Here is a 19,554-nt window from a genome sequence, read left to right as displayed (position 1 = left end):
CAATTTTTCTTTTCCGGTCTGGACTTAAATGGGTGGAGCTTACGGACACTAAGAAAGGAAAGCTGATAGGAAGTTGGGAGCAGAATCCCCTGAGAGGGGGATGAAGGCAGAGGTTCCCCGTAGGGGGGAGCGGAGAGGAGAACTCTCGGAGGGATAGAGAGAGAACGTGTTTGCAGCAGCCTCCTGTAAGCTAGAGCTGTTAGCAAGGGAAGAGAAGAAAAGAAGGATCAGTTGTTCAGAAGGAAGATAGATAAGCATGGAACATGAGGAGGAGAGAGACTGGGGATGAGGGCTAGAGTAGAGCCTTTCCCTAAGTTCATTGCGCCAAGGCCGGGCGCCGGTATCCGAGGCTGTTTGTGATACTAACGATCCTGCAGCAGAAACCGGAGGAATAGGAGTTGTGACCACTCTATTCCCATCAAAGACTCGAAGACACAGTGGCAACTTATGTGTGAGCTGGGCAACATGAATGATGGAGTCCCCGAAGCAGGCTACAGCCACTGTGGAGTGGAGTTTAAGTAAAATCAAGAAGGAGGCACTTGAGTGTAATTCTGAACTTCAAGTACTTCAGATTAGTGCTAGAAAGGAGACGTTCAGAAAAGGTATATTTGGAAGGGAGTGCTGGAAGGGTTAATCCATCTGCCTAGGAGTTGGCTGAGTCCCTGACCTGGAAGCTGCGGCATTGAAGCGGGCACCTGTCTGTGCCAGAACTGTGAGTAAAAGAATTGGAACTGCATTCAGCTGTGTCATTGCCTTTCTCCTGCACCAACCCACTCAGCACGGCTACATCTCTGTGCCTAACACTACACCATCTACCTCAACACCCATACTACTACTGCCCTGGGACTACAGCTCTACCTGTGGGGAGCTATTACATCTTTGCTGTGCCCCACCATCTGTCCCAGAAGATCTGCACCGCAGCGTCGGCTTAACACCTTTCTTGCCGAGCACCACAGGTGGCGTCACAAACTGTCTACCTATAAACTTTATTCATCTACTATTTCACCCATTGTACATTGGTCGCCCAGGGCCACGGACTGGGTCACCGCCACAGTGACACATCCCTCTGACACACCGGCCAGGTACCGAGTATCCACAGCCCTGGGGGTGATCCATATATATGTATGTTTATTTTTTTTTTGGGGGGGGGGGCAGGTTTCTCTGTACACATATACAACTCAACCCCCATGGTGATAAATTGGTACAAAATTGGTTTCAAAGGTCTTTGCAGTTGCAATAGTACATCTCCCGCTCTCTAAGGTTATGTTCTCCTTTTCTTCACTTTTTTTTGCAACTTATTGAATTTAGTGTCATGTTTGATGAGGAATCCATCCACCTTTTTGGTTGAATTGTTAGTATGGTCTGTAACTCGGATCAAAACCGGATATCTGAACAGAGCCCATAAATGATACTGTAATGGATACGCAAGAGTTAATCATATATGTGGAAAACAGATGTACTTAATGAGGCTTTAGGCTGCGTTCAGACTAACGTCCTCCAGAAAAAAAACAAGATTTTTCATCCGTATGTCCACTTTTTACACCCATTTTATCCGGGTTTGTATATGAACAAGTTAATGAAAAGCCAACTGCAGCTTATTATGTGAATTATAATGAGAAAATGCGTGACATTCGGACGGTAATCTGTATGTGATCCATTGTTTGGGCACCCAATGACTTATATTGGGCAAGTCTGGAATTCAGATCATCGTGAGTTCTTATACGCAGACCAACGTTCCTTTGAATGACCACATTGACGTTCATTGGTCATTGGGTTTGCCGTCTCGCATACGGTCAACACTCCGACCGATTATATGCTTGTCTAGTTGTAAGGGGAAGGAACTAATTAGGCATGTCTCCTCCATGAAGGGTCCAGAACCGTCGGGGCTGTCACCTATATTGCGGGGTATAAAGCTTGAGACTCCAGACCGTACTCTGTGTTTGAGAAAAGGGGGCGTGGCTAAGCGGACAGAGATGCAGTGCGCTAGTGACCAGGAACTTCGGACGCGCGGGACGCCTGTGAGGTAAAATCAGCTGAGAGGCATCTGGGCAGAGCAGAGCCTGGGATGGCATAGTGCTTTGAGACCGTCGACTGAGTACCGCTCAGACACCGCTGTTCCAGTCAACATCACTGCCCTTGCTGAGACCGCTGACACAGCCGACAACGCTGCCACAGCCGCCCCCGCTGACAGTACTGACCGTGAGAGACAAGGTCTGTGAACGGGACTTAGGCGTGTGTTAATTCGGCACAGCGAACCGGGCTGCCCATTGTAAGCTGTGTTTGGGCAGTTATCCCAAATAAGACTGTAAATATTAAAGCTCATCCATTATAACATAACAAAACCCAAAACAAATTGGACTAGAAGCAATTCATAAAAGTATATGAATTTTATTGTACAAATATAAAAAATAATAACAAAATCATACAAAAATAATTAATGATATAATATATAAGGGAGTCAGCAACACCTAGACACCACAAACAGAAAGGTCTGATAAAAAAGTGGGAATATAATAGAGATCACATATACCAGTCAATATGGCCGTATAAGTACACAAAAGGTATGAAATAATATGCAAAAATGTAATAACCACCAGAAAAAGGGGGGTAAAAAAGTGAAAGAAAGAAAAATAACTTATCAGTGGTCATGTAAAGTGTCTCAGTGCATATATTAGTGATCCAAAACCGGACCTACAAAAAAATGGACCACAGAGAAATTAAAATCAAATACCTGATGAGACCGCTGCTAACAATAGCCAGACTGCCAGAGAAGGTAAATGGGACTGAAATAAATGTAATGAAGCCAAAAAAGAAACCAACCTTACTGTAGTGTGGGCTGAGGGAACCCCAACGCGCGTTTTGCTACTTGCTTCCTCATTAATTATTTTTGTATGATTTTGTTTTTATTTTTTATATTTGTACAATAAAATTCATATACTTTTATGAACTGCTTCTAGTCCAATTTGTTTTCTTGTTTTTTTTTTTGTGTTTGGGCAGTGCTGCAAATCTCCATAGTGTTGGGACACTCACCACTGAGGATAAGGACGTATCCCTCTTCATCACCTCATCTGTTGGACCCAAGACCCGCATCAGGATCCCGAGGATTCGCCGCCATCTTCAGGACCACGGGAGGTCACCGCCAATGTCAAAAGATCATTTACCTCAGGATTGTGACACCCCCACTGCAACGCAATATAGGCAGCACCAGTCACAGACAGAAGTTCAACCGTGACTGGCGCCTGAGTGATAAGTTATATTTTATTGTATTGTCGGCTTTACTTGTCCCTGTTCCTTAAGTTATTCCCATTAGCCTTTTGCTGTATTAGGGAATATTATCCCTCCGTTTTCTCCCTGCGTGGAGTTTCTACTGTATAATAAACCCCTTTCACCTTTGGTCTGTTTACAGTCCGTTACTGCATCCTACCTGCCTGCAGTCTCCTCACATAGTCAAGCCGTACGGTTGCCTATCCCTCCTGGAAACTGGTAGTAACGCTCTCTTCTGAGGTAAAATGGCTCCAAAGAAGCTCGCCTTTACCACAATATCATGTTTTCCTGGTTACTCAAAGAGGAGATCCCAAGAGGGAAAAAAAACACCAGATTCCCGCGCTGCTATATTTCAACCATCAAATAGAGGAAATCCAGTAGATTGTAGAAATTGGTTCCAATATCAGTACTTTATTTATGGTACCTGAAGAAGGGGTCACTGAATGGACCTCGAAACGCGTTGTCTCTGTATGTACCATAAATAAAGTACTGATATTGGAACCAATTTCTACAATCTACTGGATTTCCTCTATTTGATGGTTGAAATATAGCAGCACGGGAATCTGGTGTTTTTTTCCCTTTTGGGATCTCCTCCTTGAGTAATGGAAGCAGACGCTGTCTGTCTACACCATCCTGCTGCAGCTTCATGGCATGTGACTAGGCGCATACAGTAGTTGTGGCTTTACACAACTATTGAGGGTGAGTACCCTGCACTATTTAATTTATCTTCATTATATCTGCACTGGTAAGGCCCTATGGGCGCGCTTCTGTGGTTTCTTTTATCTTTATGTTTTCCTGGTTGAAAGCTTTATGTCGGATCGATAAAAAATTACGATTGTTTGTTTTTTTTAATCTCATTCTTTCTTTTACTATTTCTGGAAAATTGAATTTTCCTTTCCTGTTATATTATTGAAATTTTCTAAATAAAGAATATATACAAAAAAAAAATAGTAACAAAAAAGCCCTGAGAGCTTCTTGCATTTTTCTTTGCAGACATCCGTCCATCGAGGCCTGCTTATACCTGTGCAGCGAGTATAAGGCTATTAGCCCTGGCTGGCAGCAGCCTCCCCGGTTGCATCAGTGACTTCCTGTGCTCCCTCCCTCCTGTCAGCCAGCTTTGGCAGAGGGATGCATTAGCAGCGGCAGCAGCCGGTTTTTCTGTATGATCACATATCCTATGCTCTTTAAAAAATGTCCCTGCAAAGGAAATCAAAGAAGATCCACTCCTCGGGGGGTAAGTGGCTCTTTAACGAAGAGGAGGGTTGGATGAGCAGAAGAAGGCGTGCTGTCAGGATAACGACATCCTCTGTCATCCGGCTGCACTGTTTACACTGCATGTCGCGCTGCATGCACTGACATTGTGGGGTCCATACAATCTTATATTTTTAGCATTGTGAACAAAGCCACTGTCGCTTCTCCTCCCCTCCCTCCGTATCGTCGTCTGTGGATGGTTTAGCAGTCATTTTGTGTTTTCTCGGATTGTACGGTGCTGCGGAATATGTTGGCGCTATATTAGAAGGTGATATATAGGATTAGGTAGCCATGAACGGCTGATGATGATGCTCCTCTTTCCTATATGGCAGGATCACTTACAGACAGGAAGCACTGACTCATCAGTTCTGTAATTGTAGAGGTGGTAACACATGACTGGCAGCAGCTGGACCAGGTCCTGTCCTGTCAGCGGGGAGCTATTGTTTTGGCGGACATGTGTTCTGTTTAGCAGGATTGGGCGATGACATAGGAGCATTGACTGCTTGGTCTATTGGGAGTGAATGTCACACTTCTGGCATTGCTTCGAAAATATAAATAATGTGTGCACGCAAAGGAGAAAAGTATTGGGACGCCTATTGGTGTTTATGACCTCCCATTCTAAATTTATAGCCATTAATATGGGGCTGGTCAACCCTCTGCAGATATAACAGATTCCACTCTTCTGGGAAGAATCTGTACAAGTTTTTGGAGGGGTTTGTGATGAGCAAATGTCTTATCCCAGCACACTCGGGTGTTATCTGAGTATCTCTGGCGTGCTCGTATGTTATGTTCGAGTCCCCGCAGCTGCATGACTCACAGCTGTTAGCCAGCCCCAACACGTGGGAATTCCCTAATAAACAGGCAGTCCCTAAATGTGTCGAGGCTGGCTGTCTAACAGCTGCAAATCATGCAGCTGCGGGGACTCGAACATAATATATGAGCACGCCCAGAAGCTCGGATAACACCCGAGTATGCTCAGATAGCACGTTAGCCAAGCACGTTCACTCATCACTAGTGTCTGTGGGAATTTTTGACCAGAAGAGCATTTTAGATGTCAGACACTGGTGTTTGACAACAGGGCCTGAGCTCACAATCTTCATTCAAATACATTCCAAAGGTGCTAGAGGTCCTGGTTCTGTATGGAGAGTCAAGTTCATCCAACCAAACTCCTCCAAACCATGTCTTTATGGCCCTTGCTTTGTGCAGTGGGGCACAGTCATGCTGGAATAGAAAAGAGCCTTCCCCAAAATATTCCCACAAAAGTCGCAAGGTACAATTGTCCAAGAAGGTTTTTCTTCGCTGGAACTAAGGTCTCAGCCAGTCTCTGAAGAACATCTTCATAACATTATCCCTCTTCCACCAAACTTTGCAGTTAGCACAATGCGGTCAGGCAGGTAACGTTCTTCTTGCATTCACCGTCCCAGACTCTTCCATCTGATGCCATATAGAGAAGTGTGATCCACCACTCCATAGAACATGTTTCCTCTGCACCAGAGTCCAGTTGTGGCTGCTTTACACCACTCCATCCAGTACTTGGCATTGTGCTTTGTGATGTAAGGCTTGCATGCAGCTGCTTGGCCATAGAAACCCATGTCATGTAGCTCAAAGTGGGGGCAGTTTTTGTGCTGATGTTAATACCACAGGAGCTTAGGACTCTGCAGTTATAGAGTCAGCAGAGCGTTGGTGACTTTTATGCCGCATGCCCCTCAAGACCCCTGATCTGTAATTTTACATTGTCTCCACTTTGTGACTGAGTAGCTGTGGTTCCTAAATGCTTCCACTTTCCAATAATACCACTTTGAAGAGAGTCTGTTAGTCCAAACTGACGGTGTAAGGCCGCCATCACACGTCCATATAAAACACACACGAGAAACCAGTATTGGTGCCATCAGTGTGATATTCTTGTGCCCGTGTTTACCATCAGTATTTTTCCAGTACGAATAAGGAAAGAAATTAATTACAAGCTTCTGCTATATTTTGCAATGTTAAACACATGCAGCGCACGGATAATACACGGATGCCACACATGTGTTGCACGTGTTTTTCACGGACCCATAGACTTGTATTGGGCCTCGTCATCCGTGCTGATGAAAAAAAATGGACATGTGAGCAGTCCCATAGGTTATAATGGGTACATGTGGTATCCGTGAAAAAAAAAATGGATACCACAAGTACTAGAACCACGGAAGTGTAAAGGAAGCCTAAAGCACATAACCATAAAGAGGATTTTGCCCTTAAAAAAAATTTAAAAACAACCCCACAGCTTTACGGTCCTAAGGACTGACTCCACAGTTTTTGTCTCTCACTCTGGTAGAATTGAAAAAGCAGAAATCCTGGGTTTTACTTTTAGCTACTTCCTATGATAGAACTCTTCCAAAAGAAATAACAAATCCATGGAGAAAACTTCCAGAAAATATTGACATGCTGCAGACTTAAAGTCCACCCGGCAGGTCAGTCTCGGTAGATGTTATCTAACATGAGGATGAGATAGGCACGCTCAGCAGCTTAGCTCACCTGTCAGATCAGCCCTACTGCTTCGTAAGCCGGGGTAAAGCCAACTAGGCCAACATCTTCTAAAAGCTACTATTATCATGTTATTGCTTTGTATGTTACGATATGAGCCTCAATAGGGCGACATATGCTTACGTGACTGCTTCACCTTGTTTTTGTTCGTATGTCATCTAATGTACAGAGTTTATACTGTAATTTTACCAATCATCGCAAGCTGCCGTTGCCAAATAGAAAAGGATGAAATGGAGAAGTGATAACAGGAACATACTGTATATAGGGGTACTGATAACAGGAACATACTGTATATAGGGGTACTGATAACAGGAACATGCTGTATATAGGGGTACTGATAACAGGAACATGCTGTATATAGGGGTACTGATAACAGGAACATGCTGTATATAGGGGTACTGATAACAGGAACATGCTGTATATAGGGGTACTGATAACAGGAACATGCTGTATATAGGGGTACTGATAACAGGAACATGCTGTATATAGGGGTACTGATAACAGGAACATGCTGTATATAGGGGTACTGATAACAGGAACATGCTGTATATAGGGGTACTGATAACAGGAACATGCTGTATATAGGGGTACTGATAACAGGAACATGCTGTATATAGGGGTACTGATAACAGGAACATGCTGTATATAGGGGTACTGATAACAGGAACATGCTGTATATAGGGGTACTGATAACAGGAACATGCTGTATATAGGGGTACTGATAACAGGAACATGCTGTATATAGGGGTACTGATAACAGGAACATGCTGTATATAGGGGTACTGATAACAGGAACATGCTGTATATAGGGGTACTGATAACAGGAACATGCTGTATATAGGGGTACTGATAACAGGAACATGCTGTATATAGGGGTACTGATAACAGGAACATGCTGTATATAGGGGTACTGATAACAGGAACATGCTGTATATAGGGGTACTGATAACAGGAACATGCTGTATATAGGGGTACTGATAACAGGAACATGCTGTATATAGGGGTACTGATAACAGGAACATGCTGTATATAGGGGTACTGATAACAGGAACATGCTGTATATAGGGGTACTGATAACAGGAACATGCTGTATATAGGGGTACTGATAACAGGAACATGCTGTATATAGGGGTACTGATAACAGGAACATGCTGTATATAGGGGTACTGATAACAGGAACATGCTGTATATAGGGGTACTGATAACAGGAACATGCTGTATATAGGGGTACTGATAACAGGAACATGCTGTATATAGGGGTACTGATAACAGGAACATGCTGTATATAGGGGTACTGATAACAGGAACATGCTGTATATAGGGGTACTGATAACAGGAACATGCTGTATATAGGGGTACTGATAACAGGAACATGCTGTATATAGGGGTACTGATAACAGGAACATGCTGTATATAGGGGTACTGATAACAGGAACATGCTGTATATAGGGGTACTGATAACAGGAACATGCTGTATATAGGGGTACTGATAACAGGAACATGCTGTATATAGGGGTACTGATAACAGGAACATGCTGTATATAGGGGTACTGATAACAGGAACATGCTGTATATAGGGGTAATGATAACAGGAACATGCTGTATATAGGGGTACTGATAACAGGAACATGCTGTATATAGGGGTACTGATAGCAGGAACATGCTGTATATAGGGGTACTGATAACAGGAACATGCTGTATATAAGGGTACTGATAGCAGGAACATGCTGTATATAGGGGTACTGATAACAGGAACATGCTGTATATAGGGGTACTGATAACAGGAACATGCTGTATATAGGGGTACTGATAACAGGAACATGCTGTATATAGGGGTACTGATAACAGGAACATGCTGTATATAGGGGTACTGATAACAGGAACATGCTGTATATAGGGGTACTGATAACAGGAACATGCTGTATATAGGGGTACTGATAACAGGAACATGCTGTATATAGGGGTACTGATAGCAGGAACATACTGTATATAGGGGTACTGATAGCAGGAAGTGCAGTCAGTGTGTGGCTGAAGCCACATGGAGTACTAGGAGAGCCTGTGTGGCTAATCCAAGAGGCTACCCTGGAGACAAGGGAAATACATGTTCTTATTGATTTTGTGAAGTGGGAGGACTGGTATAGTGGAGAGGGATAATGTTGGTGTAAAGGGAGGCCAGGACTGTAGTCTCGGCCAGAGACACTGCAGCATCTGAGTCCCGACCTTCCCTCACAGAAAACTGTAATCCACTGCTCAGCATACCTGCGACTTCAGGTTCAGGTCACCCTGGGCACTTCCCAGGCGGCAACGGCCCTTCTTCCATGCGACCCCCAGTAATGGAGACACAGTCCAGAATAACTTGAACATTTTCTTTACTTATAAATTCACATATTATATCCACAGTTGGCACATCATGAGATACACATTCTACTTGACTTGTATCCTCAGCTTTCCCTACTTTGCTGACGCTTCTGTTTAACATACGTCCGGACCGGACCGTCTTAGACTGCTTCCCAGCTTCTTCCTGGCCTTACCTCGCCATGATGACAATTCCTTCTGCCTGTTTTGCCCCAGACTTGAAATCATCCGCCACCCGGTTTAGTTGCCTCTGGAAAAGCATCCAGTCCGTCTGTATCGTTCCCTGCGAAGCACCAGCTTCCTTCTGTTCCTCACTCCAACCGACTCCCGCCTTAAAGGCGTCCACCCAGGCTATGAGTCGCCACATCTTCTCCTTACTGTACTGGCCCACTGCAATGATGCCCAGTGGCCGTGGATAACGTTGTCTAAAGCTGCTTAATGTTGCGTGGCTGCCGAGCCATCCTGGGCCTATAGCCCATGAGGACACTTTGGGCACCCTGGCCCCATCTGACTTAGTTCCATTCTGCTCTAACCTTAACTCCTGGCAGCCCCTCCTACACTTAACCCTATACTACCTAATAACTGTTCTGTATACTAGAGTGCCCCCTCTAGTGTCCAAACAAGAGCACTACGCTTTCCCTATCACAACTATGTGCAAGTAAGAGCAATGAAACGTGAAGATAAGGTAATGGTAATACCCAGAAGGGGTAGCAGTACCATGTCATACATAAGGTAGTACATGTAACATGTAGCAATAACTTAACCTCTTTAGATAGTGTCTTATCGCTGACAATCTTTCTGAAGGAATCAATCACTTTTCCCCTCTTTTTCCATCTGGCCCAGATCGACATGACACATCCTCAAGCCAGGGTTCGGCTACAGAGAATACAGCAAAGACATATTTCACTTCTCATTTTTTCAGCACTGTCCAAAACGGGACTATTCCCAACCAGCACAAACTCCTCATCCTGCTGATACCCCAATGCTGAGCTGCTGCAACCGTATGTGTCACTATTACTGCACCTGATACCCCAATACTGAGCCGCTGCTGCCTTATGTGACCCTATTAATGCACCTGCTGTGTGGCCCTGTGTGACCTCTAAATTTTAAAGCAACCCTTTAGAAAATACTATGGCTGGGTGCAAGTGCCCTAGAAAACAGTGCCCACATTTTGTCCCCTAGAAAGTAATATTGCCCTCTGTGTGCCCATTTGACAGTCACAGTAACCTAAGTTCCCCTATAACAATAAGTGCCCACTTTACATTTAATAATTTCCCAAGTCCCCCCCCTGTACAGCTCCTCTATACACAGTATGATGCTCTCTTATACACAGTATATATAATGCCCCCTCACTGTATATATACATGCCCCTTAATATCCCCCAAACTATATAATGGGTCCAATACTGTATGATGGCCCGTCACTATAATCACCACACTGTATGATGGGCCCCCAGATAGTCTCCATATAGCATAATACACCAGATAGTTCTCAATATAGTATAATGCACTCCCCATAGGTTTCCATATTGTATAATGCACTCCCCATAGGTCCACAGTCTCCATATAGTATAATGCACTCCCCATAGTCCTCCATATAGTATAATGCACTCCCCATAGGGCTCCATATAGTATAATGCACTCCCCATAGGTATTCATATAGTATAATGCACTCCCCATAGGTCTCTATATAGTAAAATGCACTTTCCATAGGCAGACTCTATATTGTTTAATGCACTCCCCATAGCCAGACTCTATACTGTATATAATGCACTCCCCATAGGCAGACTCTATAGTATAATGAACTCCACATAGGCAGACTCTATAGCGTAATGCACCCCTCTAGGCAGCCTCTGTAGTGTAATGCACCCCTATAGTCAGCCTCTGTAGTGTAATGCACCCCTATAGCCACGCTCTGTAGTATAATGTAGCCCCATAGCCACCCTCTGTAGTATAATGCACCCCATAGCCACCCTCTGTAGTATAATGAACCCCCATAGCCATCATCTGTAGTATAGTGCACCCCCATAGCTACCCTCTGTAGTATAATGCACACCCATAGCCACCCTCTGTAGTATAATGAACCCCTATAGCCACCCTCTGTAGTATAATGCACCCCATAGCCACCCTCTGTAGTATAATGAACCCCTATAGCCACCCTCTGTAGTATAATGCACCCCATAGCCACCCTCTGTAGTATAATGCACCCCATAGCCACCCTCTGTAGTATAATGAACCCCCATAGCCATCATCTGTAGTATAATGCACCCCCATAGCTACCCTCTGTAGTATAATGCACCCCCATAGCTGCCCTCTGTAATATAATGCACCCCACAGCCACTCTCTGTAGTGTAATGCACCTCCAAAGCCACCCTCTGTAGTATAATGCAGCCCTATAGCCACCCTCAGTAGTGTAATGCACCCCCATAGCTGCCCTCTGTAGTATGATGCAGCCCTATAGCCACCCTCTGTAGTGTAATGCAGCCCTAAAGCCACCCTCTGTAGTATAATGCGCCCCATAGCCACCCTCTGTAGTATAATGCACCGCATAGCCACCCTCTGTAGTATAATGTAGCCCCATAGCCACACTCTGTAGTATAATGCACCCCCATAGCCACCCTCTGTAGTATAACGCACCCCCATAGCCACCCTCTGTAGTATAATAAAGCCCCATAGCCATCCTCTGTAGTATAATGCACCCCCATAGCTACCCTCTGTAGTATAATTCACCCCCATAGCCACCCTATGTAGTGTGATGCAGTCCTATAGCCACCCTCAGTAGTGTAATGTACCCACATAGCTGCCCTCTATAGTATGATGCAGCCCTATAGCCACCCTCTGTAGTGTAATGCAGCCCTATAGCCACCCTCTGTAGTATAATGCGCCCCATAGCCACCCTCTGTAGTATAATGCACCCCCATAGCTGCCCACTGTAGTATAATTCACCCCATAGCCACCCTCTGTAGTATAATGCACTACATAGCCACCCTCTGTAGTATATGCACCCCCATAACCACCCTCTGTAGTGTAATGGACCCCCATAGCCACCATCTGTAGTATAATGCACCCCCATAGCCGCCTTCTCTAGTGTAATACAGCCCTATAGCCACCCTCTGTAGTGTAATGCAGCCCTATAGCTGCCCTCTGTAGAATAATGCACCCCCATAGCCACCCACTGTAGTATATGCACCCCCATAGCCACCCTCTGTAGTGTAATGCACCCCCATAGCCACCCTCTGTAGTTTAATGCATCCCCATAGCCACCCTCTGTAGTATAATACAGCCCTATAGCCACCCTCTGCAGTGTAATGCAGCCCTATAGCCACCCTCTGTAGTATAATGCGCCCCATAGCCACCCTCTGTAGTATAATGCACCCCCATAGCTGCCCTCTGTAGTATAATTCACCCCATAGCCACCCTCTGTAGTATAATGCACTCCATAGCCACCCTCTGTAGTATATGCACCCCCATAGCCACCCTCTGTAGTGTAATGGACCCCCATAGCCACCATCTGTAGTATAATGCACCCCCATAGCTGCCCTCTCTAGTGTAATACAGCCCTATAGCCACCCTCTGTAGTGTAATGCAGCCCTATAGCTGCCCTCTGTAAAATAATGCACCCCCATAGCCACCCACTGTAGTATATGCACCCCCATAGCCACCCTCTGTAGTGTAATGCACCCCCATAGCCACCCTCTGTAGTTTAATGCATCCCCATAGCCACCCTCTGTAGTATAATACAGCCCTATAGCCACCCTCTGCAGTGTAATGCAGCCCTATAGCTGTCCTCTGTAGTATAATGCACCCCATAGCCACCCTCTGTAGTATATGCACCCCCATAGCCATCCTCTGTAGTATATGCACCCCCATAGCCACCCTCTGTAGTGTAATGCACCCCTCCTCCAACTAAATACTCACCTCTCTGGTTCCTGGTTCCTGCTCTGCTCCCGCTCATCTCTGACTGCAGACGCCGAGTACTGACGTCATCGCGCCCACTGTCAATGTCGGCGTCGGTGATGTCAGATGCTGACAGGGGGATGATGGGATGGGATGGGGGATGATTCCATACCAATGATCCCTTTAATAGGAGCCTGGGGTGAGAATCAGAGAGCTGATGGATTTACCCTAACTTCCATACCGGAGATCCCTTTAAGAGAGGCCTGGGTCAGTACCAAAGCGCAGAGTGGATTTGACCTCACTTCCATACTGGGGATCCCTTTAAGAGAGACTGGGATCAGAACCAGAGTGCTGAGTGGATTTGCCGTGACTTGCATAGCAATGATCCCTTTAATAGAACCCTGGGGTCAGAATCAGAGCATTGAGGGATTTGCCCTAACTTCCATACAGGAGATCCCTTTAAGAGAGGCCTGGGGTCAGAACCAAAGTGCTGGATGGATTTGCCCTGACTTCCATACCAGAGATCCTTTTAAGAAAGGCCTGGGGTCAGTACCAAAGCGCAGAGTGGATTTGCCCTAACTTCCATACCAATGATCCCTTTAAGAGACCCTGGGGTCAGAACCAGAGAGCTGAGTAGAACGGTCCTAACTTCCATACCAGGGATACCTTTTAAGAGAGGCCTGGGGTCAAAACCAAAGCCCTCGATGGATTTGCTCTGACTTCCGTACCAATGATCCCTTTAAGAGGGAAGATGTGACTACGGGATGGAGGATGTGTGATGGGGATATGGGCAGGGAGGGGAGGATTCATTTCTGTCATGTGCTCTCTGCTCCTTTCAGGGGGGGCAGCCAATGGCTGGGAGCTTTTGTTCCCAGGGATGCTAGATTTCTCCCACCATGTCAGTGTCTGCTGAGGTGTTGTCAAGTGGGAAAACTTGCTCATAGCAACCAATCACAGCTCAACTACTTTTAACCAGCTCTGGTGAAATGAGAGATGCTTAGTGACTGGATGCAAAGAAAACTGTTGCTCATAGCAACCAATCACAGCTCAGCTTCTTTTGAACAGCTGTGGTAAAATGAAAGATGCTTCTTGATTGGTTGGTGATACACACATACATACATTCTCTTTTATATATAGAGATGGGGGCAAAGTGTGGGGTATGAGAAGAAGCTGTTCAAGTAGTGGACCGTTTCTTTAAGTAAACCACATCATAACGCTTTAAGTCATGTGTAACTGAAGAGGGGGCTGGCTTCAAGTAACACAGCCCATGAACTGCGATAACCATACTATTGTCAGGGCTCGCAACATAAGAACTGAAAGCAAGTTCACACAGTGCGAGCGGTGATGTCAGTAAGGTTACCACACTTTTCAGCTGTGAACTGCGATAACTTACTGCCTTCAGCATTGCCATAGCAATTGGATTCACACAATACTGTCATTGTGTTCCAGCTGAACAGTCACATTATTGATGTCATTATTGATGTCACCGCTCAGCACAACTTCCAGAAGTAGCAGAATCGGGGATCCTCGTGGGACCTTCTTGTTATGGATTTACGGCAGATCCCTTTGGATTATTATATTTTTTAACGGTGTTAAATGGGTAAAAGCGGGTTGGGGAGTGCTTTTTACAGGACTTTTCTCTGTGTGTGTTTTATTTTTTTTTACTACGTCTTTTGGATGCCTGTCCATCACCAAACCGTGGGCTTGATGTCAGCGGAGATTACACAGCTGACATCACCCCCAAAACCATTAAGCCCCCGTCACACATACCCATGCACCAGCGATCCCGACAATGATATGACCTTGTCAGGATCGCTGGTGTGTCGCTACATGGTCGCTGGTGAGCTGCCTAACAGGCAGCTCTCACCGGTGACCAGGACCAGTGACGACGAGGGTAACAAGCGCCGCGTGGTGCTTAGAAACCCGCTGTTTACCTTGGATACCAGCTCCCAGGGCCAGCACGCTGGTATCTAAGGTACACAGCGTGTAACTAAGCGACACGCGAGCTTAGTTACCAGCGGTTCACCTTGGATACCAGCTCCAGCTCGCTAATCGATAGTCTCCCGCTGCCACACGCAGCGATGCGTGCTGGCCAGCGGGAGACCAACGATCAAAAAAAATGTCAAGGGCATTCCAGCATGATCAGCAATACCTGGCGGGGGGGGGCGGTCGCTGATACATGTCACACACAGCGATATCGCTGGTAAGATCGCTGTTGCGTCACAAAACTTGTGACTCAGCAGCGATCTTGCTAGCGATCTCACTGTGTGTGACGGGGGCTTTACTCTGATTGCAAACGCACCAGGGCAATTGGGAAGATCCGAGGCTAAGTGCCAGAATTGGTGCATCTAATAGACCTGGTGATAGGATCCCTTTAATCTGGCAAGGACGTTGGAAAACTAATCTGTCTTTTACTGTGCTCTCTCAGCTGATTAATGGCCACAAACCACATCAAAGGAGAGCTGAACTTTGATATGGGTCACAAATCAATTCAGAGAAGAGTGGTAAAAGGCTAAGTTCAGACAAGCATATTTGGACTAAGAAAAATGTGAAGAAGAAACGGAGAGTGGTGGTCATGGTGGATTCCCTGTTGAGAGGAACAGAGGCCGCTATCTTCACACTGGATATAACTTCAAGAGAAATGTGCTGTCTTCCAGGTGCAAAAATTAAAGATGTGTCTGACAGGATATCAGGACTCTTCAGACCTACAGATGACTACCCATTCCTGCTAATACATGTGGGGACAAATGACACCGCAAGAAACGACCTGGAAACCATCTGCAGTGACTTTGAAAACTTAGGTAAGAAAGTGAAAGAACTGGGAGCGCAGGTGGTCTTCTCTTCCATCCTCCCAGTGGATGGCCATGGATCAAGGAGGTGGAATAAGATTCTGCAGGTGAACAACTGGCTACGTCGATGGTGCCGTCAGCAACGATTTGGATTTCTGGATCACGGATCGAATTACCTATACGATGGACTACTTGCTAGAGATGGGGTGCACCTTACGAAGACTGGAATAGATGTATTTAGAAATCGCCTTGCTACACTCATCAGGAGAGCCTTACACTAGAACAATGTGGGAAGGGAAGCAAAAGGCCAGAAAAAGCCATACACCTGACAAATGCTATTGAGAATTCTGCTATTAGAAGTGCAAAGGAAGAACAAAGACAAAAGAATCTAAATAATAAAAATATTCAAGAAAGAGAAACCAATCACAAACTAAAATGTTTCTATACTAATGCACAAAGCATGGGCAACAAACAAGGAGAATTGGAACTACTAACACAGGAAAAGAAATATGATGCCATTGGAATCACTGAAACTTGGTGGGAGAATACACATGATTGGAATACAAGGCTAGAAGGATACAACTTATTTTCTAGAAACAGAATTGATAAACGAGGAGGAGGTGTCGCATTGTATGTTACAAACGCGTATAGACCATAATTTTTAATCTTAAAAGATTCCATAATAACAGGGTCTGTACCACAGGACTGGCGTATAGCAAATGTGGTGCCAATATTCAAAAAGGGGACAAAAACTGAACTTGGAAATTATAGGTCAGTAAGTTTAACCTCAACTGTGGGTAAAATCCTGGAGGGTTTTCTAAGAGATGCTATACTGGAGTATCTGGAGAAGAATAATCTCATGATCCGATATCAACATGGGTTTACAAGGGACTGTTCCTGTCAGACTAATCTGATAAGCTTTTATGAAGAGGTAAGTTCCGGACTGGACCAAGGGAATGCAGTGGACATGGTGCACATGGAATTTTCAAAAGCTTTTGATACGGTGCCACACAAAAGGTTGATACATAAAATGAGAACAATGGGGATAGGGGAAAATATGTGTAGGTGGGTTAAGAACTGACTCAGGGATAGGAAACAAAGGGTGGTTATTAATGGAGCACACTCGGACTGGGTCACGGTTAGCAGTGGGGTACCACAGGGGTCAGTTTTGGGACCGCTTCTTTTTAACATATTTATTAATGACCTTGTAGGGGGCATAGAGAGTAGAATTTCAATATTTGCAGATGACACTAAACTCTGCAGGGTAATCAATACAGAGGAGGACAATTTTATATTACAGGAGGATTTATGTAAACTAGGAGCTTGGGCTGATAAATGGCAAATGTGCTTTAATGGGGATAAATGTAAGGTCATGCACTTGGGTAGAATGAACAAGATGTATAATTATGTGCTTAATTGTAAAACACTGGGCAAAACTGTCACTGAAAAAGACCTGGGTGTATGGGTGGACGACAAACTCACATTTAGTGGCCAGTGTCAGGCAGCTGCTGCAAAGGCAAATAAAATAATAAGATGCATTAAAAGAGGCATAGATGCTCATGAGGAGAACATAATTTTACCTCTATATGTCACTAGTGCGACCACACTTAGAATACAGTGTACAGTTCTGGTCTCCGGTGTATAAGAAAGACATAGCTGAACTGGAGCGGGTGCAGAGAAGAGCGACCAAGGTTATTAGGGAACTAGGGGGTCTGCAATACCAAGACAGGTTATTACACTTGGGGTTATTTAGTTTGGAGAATCGAAGGCTTAGGGGTGATCTTATTACAATGTATAAATATATGCGGGGACAGTACAAAGACCTTTCTAATGATCTTTTTACTCTTAGACCTGTGATGGGGACAAGGGGGCATCTTCTACGTCTGGAGGAAAGAAGGTTTAAGCTTACTCACAGATGCGGATTCTTTACTGTAAGAGCAGTGAGACTATGGAACTCTCTGCCGTATGATGTTGTAATGAGTGATTCCCTACTAAAATTTAAGAAGGGACTGGATGCCTTTATTGAAAAGTATAATATTACAGGGAATATACACTAGTTTCCTTAATATTGCGTTGATCCAGGGAGCTAGTCTGATTGCCGTATGTGGAGTCGGGAAGGAATTTTTTTCCCCGATGTGAAGCTTACTGTTTGCCACATGGGTTTTTTTTGCCTTCCTCTGAATCAACATGTTAGGGCAAGTTAGGATAGGATATGAGAGGAACTAGATGGATTTAAAGTCTCCCTTCAACCTTAATAACTATGTTAGGCTAGTTTCACACTTGCTTTTTTTTGCAGCGCGTTTTTCCCGCAAAAAAAGCATTGAAAAAACGCATACAAAAGCATACAACTGCTGCGTTTTTTTCAAGCATTTTTATGAGCATTCATGAAAAAAACGCAGCGTTTTTAAGCGTTTGTATGCGTTTTTAGTGCGTTTTTACCGCGTTTGCGTTTTTTTCCAACATTGGATGTCCCCTCACACTAACCCAAACCATGACTTTACTAACCCTAACCCTGACCCTAACCCTAACCCTAACCCTGACCCTAACCCTAACCCTAACCCTGACCCTAACCCTTAACCAAATCATACTTAACCCTAACCCAAACCCTAAACCCTAACTAACCCTAACCCTAACCCTAACCCTGACCCTAACCCTAACCCTGACCCTAACCCTAACCCTAACCCTGACCCTGACCCTAACCCTAACCCTAACCCTGACCCTAGCCCTTAACCAAACCATACTTAACCCTAACCCTGACCCTAACCCTAACCCTAACCCTAACCTAACCCTGACCCTAACCCTAATCCTAACCCTAACCCTGACCCTAACCCTAACCCTAACCCTGACCCTAACCCTTAACCAAACCATACTTAACCCTAATCCTGACCCTAACCCTGACCCTAACCCTTAACAAAACCATACTTAACCCTAACCCTGACCCTAACCCTAACCCTAACCCTAACCCTGACCCTAACCCTAACCCTGACCCTAACCCTTAACCAAACCATACTTAACCCTAATCCTGACCCTAACCCTGACCCTAACCCTTAACCAAACCATACTTAACCCTAACCCTGACCCAAACCCCAACCCTAACCCTGACCCTGACCCTAACCCTAACCCTAAACCCCCTTAACTAACCCTAACTCTAACCCAAACCCCTAAATTCTATGGTTAAAAAAAAAAACGCATATGCAAAAAAACGCATACATGAGCATGCCAGTGCGCACATATGCGCATCCATAGGCTATAATGGCCATTTTTAGCGCAAAACGTGCGCATATGTGCGCATGCGCTTTTTTGCAGGGCCAAAAAATGCAACATGCTGCGTCTGGAAAATACCAACGCACACCCCAAAAAAACGCAGCGCATGAAAATCGCATACATGCGCTTACAAGCGCGCAGGTATGCGCACCCATGTTAAATATAGGGGAAAAAACGCATGCGCACATATGCGTTTTTTTCCAGCGCTAAAA

General features: G+C 45.0%; 1 protein-coding gene across 1 annotated transcript in view; it reads left to right on the top strand.

Annotated features, from left to right (window-relative positions):
* Window positions 1-4,380: 4,380 nt before the first annotated feature.
* Window positions 4,381-19,554, top strand: part of ATP8A2 (ATPase phospholipid transporting 8A2) — a 1,255,085-nt gene continuing 1,239,911 nt past the window's right edge. The window contains exon 1 of the mRNA XM_073583121.1: window positions 4,381-4,498. Coding sequence (XP_073439222.1) covers window positions 4,456-4,498 — 43 coding nt within the window. The 5' untranslated portion in view covers window positions 4,381-4,455. The remainder of the gene's footprint in view (window positions 4,499-19,554) is intronic.

The sequence above is a fragment of the Dendrobates tinctorius genome, unplaced genomic scaffold, assembly GCF_039654945.1.
Source record: "Dendrobates tinctorius isolate UK_male_01 unplaced genomic scaffold, ASM3965494v1 ptg000075l, whole genome shotgun sequence".
NCBI classification, from domain to species: Eukaryota; Metazoa; Chordata; class Amphibia; order Anura; family Dendrobatidae; genus Dendrobates; species Dendrobates tinctorius.
This window is presented reverse-complemented; position numbering and strand designations above follow the sequence as displayed.